Source organism: Otolemur garnettii, unplaced genomic scaffold (assembly GCF_000181295.1).
Source record: "Otolemur garnettii isolate 467f Iridium unplaced genomic scaffold, OtoGar3 scaffold00089, whole genome shotgun sequence".
Taxonomy (NCBI): domain Eukaryota; kingdom Metazoa; phylum Chordata; class Mammalia; order Primates; family Galagidae; genus Otolemur; species Otolemur garnettii.
The window spans coordinates 5,865,013-5,874,862 of record NW_003852484.1 but is presented as its reverse complement, the minus strand read 5'-3'; the positions used below and the strand labels follow the sequence as shown (position 1 = coordinate 5,874,862).

Sequence of the window (9,850 nt, the reverse complement as noted above, 5' to 3'; positions counted from 1 at the left end):
TACCATAACTACAGTGTGCACAGAAGCTAGGCCTCCCTAGCCGGTCCCAGGATGGCGGGAGAAGCCAGCACGATGAGCCACACAGTAACCATCGAGGAACCCCAGGCCAAGCCGCAAGTGTCTAAACTCCAGTGTGAGATGAGCTCGAAGGCCGGGAAAATCGGCTCTGGTCGAATATATGATTTCCTGTACGGTAAGGGCCGCCCCAGGGCTGTCGACTCCCCAGTCAGGTGGCTTCCAGATGAGGGACCCGGCCAGGGGCGTAGCGAACGAAAGAAAAGCTTCTGGACCGACTCCTTGCCTGCGGTTGTCCTTTGTTGGGTGGGGGCATTTCCAAACCCTCCAGGTGACTTGAGCGCTCGGGGCGGGGGTGGGGTGGGGTGCAGCAGAAGTCTCAGGTGTGAGCTGCTTACCCTAGCGGTCCTCCTTACTCCTCTTTTCCTGATGGTTTTCTCAGCCCAGAGTAATCTTCCTGAAACCTATTCTGGGCTTTTTGGGTATCTTGAAATATGGAATTATTTGCAGACTTGGAGATTTACTCAACGCTCCCAAATTCAAACTGCACAAAATGCCCGACTAAAATAATCTTTTCTCTTCTACTCTCTGGGCAAATCCAAATTTGGCATTCTAGGTAAAAAATTGCCAGTTTACTTAACGTTTACTTTCAATTTTGTTTCATTCTTTATCCATCAAAGCATTTTTTTTTCCAAAGCATTTTTTGTTGTTGTTGTTGAGGATTCATTGAGGGTACAGAGAACCAGGTTACACAGTACCAGGTTACACAGTTTGCATTTGCTAGCTAAAGTCCCTCTTGTAATTATGTCCCGCCTCCAAGAGGTGTGTCACCTACTGTGACCCTCCCATCCCCTTCCCTCCTTGCCTCTCTCCTCTGTCCCCTTCCCCCACCATGTACTAGCATCGGTTGTCTTCATATTAGAATTGAGTACATTGGATTCTTGCCTCTCCATTTTTGTGATGCTTTACTAAGAAAAATGTGTTTTCAATTGTATCCAGGTTAATACAAAAGTTGTAAAGTTTCCATCTTTTTTAGTGGCTGAATAGTATTCCATGGTATACATATACCACAGCTTGTTAATTCATTCTTGGATTGGTGGGCATTTAGGTTTTTTCCGCAGTTTGGCAATTGTAAATTGACCTGTGATAAACTGTCTAGTGTAAATGTCCTTATGATAAAATGATTTTTTTTTCTTCTGGGTAGATGCCCAGTAATAGGATTGTAAGATCAAGGTCCACTGGCTCCTCTTGGGTCAGTTAAGTCCCAGTTTATTTTAATGCTTTGGTTGTCCCTTTATATTCTCTTTTTTATATTCCTTTATAATTCCTGTTTTTATAATTCCTTTATAATTCCTGGACTTTATATTCCTTAAATTCCTGTTTTATACATTTTTGTTGTCTTCTCAGCACCTATATTGGCGCTGGTACATATGCTAGGTGCTTCATAAATGTTTATCGAATTCACTGTTACAAAAATTGTAACCTGCTAAGCATGATTTTTTTTTTTCAATATTGTTCTCCTTAGTCTTAAGCTCTTCACTGGAACCTTGTTGCTTCTTGGAATCCCAGAGTCATTTTTGGATGAGAATCTATATGGTACCCATTCCCTGGATAGAGGCTGTGTAATGATTGCTTATATATGCTGGCCAATGGTTTTCTTTATTTACTCTTGACTTTATGAAATAAATCTAATAAACTCCTGTAAACACATCACTGTGTGTGTTTTTTTTCCCAAAGGTAATTTGGGCATGGGGTTAAACATCTTCAGATAAAATACAAGATATCTAATTTAAATTTCAGATAAGCAATTATAATTTTTAATATAAACATATCCCTAATATTGCATGGGATAAAATGTCTATACTAAAATATTATTCATTACTTATCTGAAATTCAAGTTTAACTGTATGTCCTTTATGTTTATGTGCTGAATCTGGCAACTTCAACAGAGTGAAAGATAATAAGATTCAAGAATGGGCCAGATAATAAGGTAATAAGATTCAAGAAGTGTGCCATGCTGTCAGCCTAGCTCACAGCAATCTCAAATTCCTGGGCTCAAGCAAGCCTCCTGCCTCAGCCTCTCTAGTAGCTGGGACTACAGGCTAAGTGGAAAAATTTCTTAATTCCCTGAAGCTGTGGCCATCTTAACATTGCAGCACAATTCATTACTTTTTCTATGTTTAGATATACAATACTATGGGGTTACAGTTGCCTCCATGATTCAGCACAGTAACATGCTGTCTGAGTTTGTAGCCTAGGAGCAATAGACTATACCATACAGCCTGGCATGCTCTCTGGATTTGGAAAGTACACTCCATGTTTGCACACTATGAACTCCCCTAAGAACCCATGTCTTAGCAAGTATCCTTGTCATTAAGCAACGCATGACTGTACATGCCTCTTTGTTCCTTCTTCCATCTGACAGAAAGACACTTGTGTATGGATTTCTATGACAGGGACTGGGTGGCACATTATTTGATCTCTTAGCCCTAAGGCTCAACACTAATTGTGTACAGTCTTCAAGTATCTTAACTGAAAATTTAAGTGAGAAATAAAGTTGTTGGCTGGCCAATGAGTTGACTGGCCTTGGGTCAGGTTTCCAGTCTGACGAAAAGAACTGTGGCCAGTGGGACAAATATGAACACCTTTCTTTTACCCTTCCCTGCAAAGCCCTGTGCCATCCAGCCCCTTGGTTACTTCTCTGACCTTTGACCTACTATTCTTTCCCTCCTTCATTTTGCTTCATTCATTCCGTTTTTGTTGTTTGTTTGGCTTTTGCTATTTTTCAAACATATTAGGCATGCTCTCCTCCTGGAGCCTTTGCTCTAGCTGCTTCTGCCTAGAATGTTCTTCCTCCAGATACCTATTTAGCTAATTTCTCACTTTAAGTCTCCTTACATGTCACATTCTCAATGAAGCCTGCCCTGACCACCCTGTTTAAAATTGCAACCAAATCTCCCTTACCCTTATCTCTTCTTTAAAAAACAAAAAAACCTGTTACCCTCTAATTCCAACATAATATGTAACTTCCTGGTTTATTATATTTGTTGTTTATTGTCCCTCTCCCATGAAGTCAGGGATTTTAATCTTTTCACTGATATATTCCAAGCACCCAGAACATAGTAGCCAATCAATAAATATTTGTTGAATGAAAAGAGCCTGAACCCCTTGTAGCATTGATGGGAATATCAAATGTCTGCATTCAACACATTGTTTCTGTTGGGTAACTGTGGGATTATTAGGTCATTAGGAATTGATTCATATTATCCAAATGCAAAAGACATTTCTTTCTTAAATTCCTGGGTTTAAATAATCCTCCCACTTCAGCCTCCTGAGGAGCTAGGACTACAGGCATGGGCTACCATCCCTGGCTAATTTTTAGATTTTCTTTTGTAGAGATGGGGTCTTACTTTGTTGCTCAGGCTGGTCTTGAACTCCCAGCCTCCCAAAGTGCCAAGATTGAAGGCATAAGCCACCACACCTGACCTAAAAATGCCCTTTTCTACAAGATTGCTGTGTTTCTTCATATTTTTCTATTACCCAACTGTTAAAAATCATCACTGTCAAAAAATTTTAACCTTTTATACCAAAAAGGAAGCAAGGATTCATTAGTAAAATAAAGGTTTTGAAATTAAGGTTTAGTATACAAATATTGCCAACCTGACACATTTCTGCCCTGTCTTACTTCTCACCGGCCCCTTTCCATATTTTATAGATGATTCTTTCTTTCTTTCTTTCTTTCTTTTTTTTTTTTTGAGGCAGAATCTCACTATGTTGTCCTCGGGAGAGTGTCGTGGCATCACAGTTCACTGCAATCTCAAACTCTTGGGCTTAAGCAATTCTCTTGCCTCAGTCTCCCAAGTAGCTGGGACTACAGTTGCCTGCCACAACGCCCGGCTATTTTTTGTTGCAGTTATCATTGTTGTTTGGCAGGCCCAGGCCGGGTTCGAACCCTCCAGACTTTGTGTATGTGGCTGGCGCTGTAACCACTGTGCTATGGTCTCCAAGCCTTTATAGATTATTCTAAGGAAAAAGTACATTAAACTAGGGCCTTAGAATTAAATAAATACACAAAACAACTCAAAATGCAATTCTGCAAAGAATCTGCAGTTGATAAATAAAGAGCATTATAACTCAGAAAGGTAATTATATGCATGGCCTTTTGACTCAGGTCCTAAATTTGACTATCAATAAATACGTTCTAAGCTGCCAATGTCCTGAAACCTCAGTTTGTGTGGGAAAAAATAGTTTCTTTGCACAAATAAAACTTACACTGGAAACTTAGTAAATAATTTTACACTGTATATTTTGGGGGAAAGTAATGATTTCAAATGGATGCCATTATCTTTAAGTAAAAAGCTAAATGGAGCCACAATGCCAGAAATCACTTTCCCATTCCTGGGCATATATCCCTGTTAAATATACAGAGACCTAACTAAGTGTGAGTAAGGTATTGTAGGCCCAGTATAATTTCATAGTGGTAAGTTAAAACTGATGTTTAAAGAGACTTATTTCTAAACCATAATACCAATTTATTAATTTTGTATGGAGAAATATATATTACCAAGTTATCTAGACTAGCTAGTCAGGGTTTTTATTTGTTCTCCCAGAGATAAGTCTACTTGGGAGATCAAGTGTGTTTGTGAGTTTAATGTCAAATTGGTTGGTTTAAAGGATGGTACAGTATAATTAATTATGAATACTCTTCATCACTTTAAAGATGTACCTGATAAGCAGATACTTACAACAGCAGGTCAATCAATGTATTTATGGATTTTGGAGAAATAACTTAGGCCCATCATATTTATAAACTTTAGGGGTGAATTCTGAAGGCAGCTGATCTTATTTACCACTTATTAGAGAATGACATTTTCTTGCCCTGTCTACCAATCCTGAGATGTCACGTTTGCATTTTCCCAGTACATGAATATAGGAGATATATAGTATCTAAATGTATTGCTTCTTTCACTTGCAAATGGGCATAGTTCTTATATACAAGGTCTCTTTTCTTGAAGTATTTCTTGGGCTACCAGCCCCAGAAAGAGTTTTGATTATTTAACAGAGTGAATTTAGAGTATTGTACTTGAGAATAAGCTAGGCTTTCTTTTTGCATTCCAATTCCATAAGCTGACTTGGGATACACAGAAAAGAAATGCATCTACGAAATGTATCACTGATAGATGTGGTAGAGTAATAGAGCTATCTGTACAATAGAGCATGAGCTGCTGGGGAGTTACACAACACCTAAACTTTCTAACTTGTTTTCCGATTACATTGCTTTGCCATTATCCTCAGCCTAGGAGTAGATATGTTGTAGACCTTATGCTACTTTGTTGTTTGTTTTGCAGATCCACTGTTTACTGTGTCAAGCGAGAAAGACCACACACAGGCGAATATCCAAGCCACCCTGTTTAGAAGCCGACTGGTATGTCTAATGCATTGACTAACGCTGCCTACTGACCCTGAGCCACCTTGTTTGGCTAACTGCATTGATCATATTGATTCATCACCAAATCTCTGCTGGATTTTAGGTTTTGTGGAAATTGCTTTGCCATGATGAATAGGGGACAATGCATCCTAATACTTGTGGTTCATTGTGAGGTTTAATTTACTAATTATGAATAAAAGACCTATATCTAATTTAATTTAATTTAATTTAATTTTTGAGATAGAGTCTCACTTTCTCACCCTGGGTAGAGTGCTGTGGTGTCATAGCTTGCAGCAAGCTCGAACTCCTGGGCTCAAGCGATCCCTTTACCTCAACCCTTCAGAGTAGCTGGGAATACCGGTACCTGCTATTTTTAGAGACAAAGTCTGGCTCTTGCTCAGGTTGGTCTCGAACTCCTGAGCTCAGGCAATCCATCTGCCTTGGCCTCCCAGAATGCTAGGATTATAGGCATGAGCCACTGCACCTGGCCTTGATAACTAATTTATTTTAATAGGAAAAGTAATGCCTATGTTAGAAGAATTCAAGTAGTACAAAAGTACAGTATGAAGTAAATTCTAGCTCTACCTCCCTCCACATAAACAGTCATTGTCATCAGTTTCTTGGGAATCCATTTAGAGATATTCTATGCATATATTATTAATGTCTCTTCCTATGCGATATACATTGTTTTGTACTTTTTAAAAAAAATGTACAATATGATTAAAATGCTTTGAAAAATCTGATAGTATAATTTTTTCCTTTTTCTCTCTGACTCTCTTTCCTAACATTAGAAAAAAGTTCCTAGGTTTAGAACCATGTTCAGTAACCTGATCCGTTATCCAAGATATTCTCTGTATTGGAGCAAAGCAGATCCTGTCCCACCATTTATCAATCGGGAATGGAGGGGACATGAGGAGAGATGCAAAGAAGCCCTCCAGCAGCTTGCTGTGTAAGTGTAAGGTGGCTCTGCCTCCTTAAAATACTCATGGTTTGTTTTTTTTTTTTTTTTTGCAGTTTTTGGCTGGGACTGGGTTTGAACCTACCACCTCCAGCATATGGGGCCAGCGCCTTACTCCTTTGAGCCACAGGCGCTGCCCAAAATACTCATGTTTTTAATGAATGTATTTTTCTTTTAAAAAATTTTTATTTATTTACTCTGCATGATTTTAAAATGTACGGTTGCGATGTTAGACCTGTGCCAACTTCTCTATCTAAAGCAGTGATTTTCAACCAGTGTGCTGCGAGAGGATCTTAGGTGTGCCTTGATCATTAATTAAATTATTTTTGAAAGAATTCAAAGCGCAGTAAGTGTATTTTTTTGTTATTCTTTTTTTTTTTTTTTTTTGGATCAACATAATTGAAGTGTGCTGTGGAAGTTTAACTATAGGGTCAAGTGTGCCGTGAGAAAGGTCGAAAAAGGTCGAAAACACTGCTCTAAACGATTTTGACAGAAGCAAGCCTGATTAAGGAGTAGTGGTTACAGATTTATTGATTATTAGCTGTTCTCAGAAGGTTGGCATGAATATGTACATTAAATAACAACTTGCTGCCAAAGGTAGGGGTGACTAAGCTTGTTGGTCCTTTGATCCATCTTGGAAATTGCAAACGTTCTTTTCTGCTAGTATCTAAAATATTTTTTGGAGGTGTGCAGCCAAAGCACCTTGAAAGGTAAGTCTTTTGAATTCTTTATTCTTTTAATTACTTACAAGTACACATTTAGTAAATTAAAAAATAATACTGTCAACTAAATCACTGGGAATTTCAGAATTATCTGTTCAAACCTTGCTGTTTTCATGTGCTTTTAATTAAACATTTCCAATTCTTTCTCTTTCTAGGTCCTGGTTTCGTGGCTTAGGGGAAGAATTATATCTAAGATGTAGGACAATCAAATGAGTGTTATAGAAGACTTTGGTCTCAGTATGAGATACTCTGTGTATCTTCTACTTGTAGACATAGAAATATTAAATAGAAATTATATGTGGAAAAATATTAGACTTCAGTAATGTTTTTCTGCTTTATTTTAGAACTGACAGTTTTCAGATGCTTAAAGAAGTTTATGAAGATCCTGAAGTTACCGGAAGGAATCGCTATAAATATTTTGAGAGGTAGAAAGTAATTATTAGTGAACATTTGGGCCCTGATATTATTAAGGAACCCTTTTATAATAATAACAGCAGCTATCATTTTTTTTTATTAAATCATAGCTGTGTATATTAATGCAGTCATGGGGTACAGTGTGCTGGTTTTATATACAATTTGAAATATTTTCACCAAACTGGTTAACATAGCCTTCATGGCATTTTCTTAGTTATTGTGTTAAGACATTTATATTCTACATTTAGAAAGATTCACATGTACCCTTGTAAGATGGACCATAGGTATGGTCCAGCTATCATTTTTAAGTGCATGCAGTGTGCAGGCTTTGCATGCATGTTGTCTAATCCTTACCATAGAAATATATGATATGATATATTATATATTATCCCCATTTCACCAATAATGAAGCTGAGACCAAGAAAAGAGAAGTAGATTGTTTGAGATCATACAAGAGTTAGCAAGTGGCAGAGTTAGGATTCCAACTAAACCTGCTTGATGTTAGAGGTACTGATTGCAACTAAGGATATGTATTCAAAAACAAAATGAAGTCATCAAATGAGATGAGGGAAACACACCAGAGATACCATGAAGTTGTACGGAAGGGAAGATTGTTGAAGGTGTTCAAATGGGCAACACTTGCTCCTTTGTTTGAATGTTGCCAAAACCAATGTGGTCAAAAATTCATTTTATTTCATTTGTGATTAATATTCCTCTAATAATTATAGACTCAAGTCAAATTAAACCAAGATGGATTTTCCTTATAGCTCTTACCTGAGCTAGAAAAACAGTCTGGATACCTCAAGCTTCCTTGAGAAAGTAAAATTCTAATCCACATCATTATTTATGAGCAATCTGCTCCTGGAAAATTTGTAATGCTAACTGTTTCAGAGAAATGTTAATTTTTAACTATAGTATACTCAATTTTTAGACTTTGGGGAGGAAGCTTTAAAACTAAATCACTGGGAATTTCAGAATACCTCAGGGAACTTGAGAAGTTGGAAGCTGATGGGCAGTTAAAGACCCAATACAGGGGAGTGTTTCTTAAAACGGTTTTGTTTAACATCTGCACAGAAAATGTGGGAGGTCTTTTGAAGAATGCAGATTCATTGGCTCTACCTTGTATCTGCTGAACCTCATGGGCCAGACCTGGGAATTTGCATTTTAAACAAGAACTTCTCCACCTGTCTCCCAGTGATTTTTGTGTATGCCAAAGTCTAACTAACAATGATATGTGGGACATTGAAGCTCGTTGATATTAAGAGACAGACATTAGAATTGTAAGGAAGCTTTGGCTGCCCTCAAAGCAAAAGTCCCACATTTATGTTTTTCTTTTCCTCCCAGGCCTTTTCTTCCGTTTTATCAACAGATTCCCCTGAATGTTGTTTATGCAGTAACCAAGTAAGTAAACATTGTTAAAAACTGCTTCTTAGTTTAGTTATTGTTTACTTCCATATTTGCTTTCAGAAGATACTTAGCTAAATAAATATTTTTCAAACTGTGGGTCACAAAGCATTAGAAAGTATAAAATTTTCTAGTGGGTCATAAGTAGCATTTAAAAGAATGAAAGAGAATAGAAGATAACCAAAGCTTCAGGCATATTGTGTGGGGATGGGGTGGGGTGGTGTTTATAACTTTTGTTTCACATAAATAGATATATATGTTTATAAGTATATAATGAATTATGACATAAAATGTATTTCTTACTATGAGTTGTCTTAGTCCATTTGGTACTACAGAAATGTCATAGATTGGTTATACAATGGAAATTTATTTCTTGGCGTTCAGAGTGCTAGAATTTAGTGAGTGCTCAGGTCCTTGTTGCTGTGTCTTCACACGTCAAAAGGAGCAAATACAGTGTCCTCACAGGTGGAAGGAGAAAGAGCAAACTGGGACTAAACTAGTTAGTTCCCTCTAGCACTTTTTTTTTTGTTTGTCTGTTTTGTTTTTGCAGTTTTTGGCTGAGGCTGGGTTTGAACCTGCCTCTTCCAGCATATGGGACCAGTGCTCTACTCCTTTGAGCCACAGGCGCCTCCTCCAGCACTTTTATGAGATTGGGACTTTCATGACTTAATCACTTCCCCCAAATGCCCCATCACTGATTAATTTTAAACAAGAATTTTGGAGGAGACACACATTCAAACAATAGCAATTGTGGCCAAAAAAAAAAGTTGAAAAGTGCTTTAAATGTCCTCTTTTGCTTCTCTGAAAAACCCATGTATTTGACAGCAGTTCTTCATCATTTTATCAAGAAAACTAATGAGTCATGGAATTTCTTTTTTTCATTTCTTTTTTTTTTTTTTTTTAGAGACA

General features: G+C 37.6%; 1 protein-coding gene across 1 annotated transcript in view; it reads left to right on the top strand.

Moving 5' to 3' along the window:
• Nucleotides 1–72: 72 nt before the first annotated feature.
• Nucleotides 73–9,850, top strand: part of MAATS1 (MYCBP associated and testis expressed 1) — a 68,033-nt gene continuing 58,255 nt past the window's right edge. Inside the window, exons 1-5 of the mRNA XM_003795133.1 lie at nucleotides 73–193; nucleotides 5,364–5,440; nucleotides 6,235–6,392; nucleotides 7,468–7,548; nucleotides 8,882–8,938. Coding sequence (XP_003795181.1) covers nucleotides 73–193; nucleotides 5,364–5,440; nucleotides 6,235–6,392; nucleotides 7,468–7,548; nucleotides 8,882–8,938 — 494 coding nt within the window. The remainder of the gene's footprint in view (nucleotides 194–5,363; nucleotides 5,441–6,234; nucleotides 6,393–7,467; nucleotides 7,549–8,881; nucleotides 8,939–9,850) is intronic.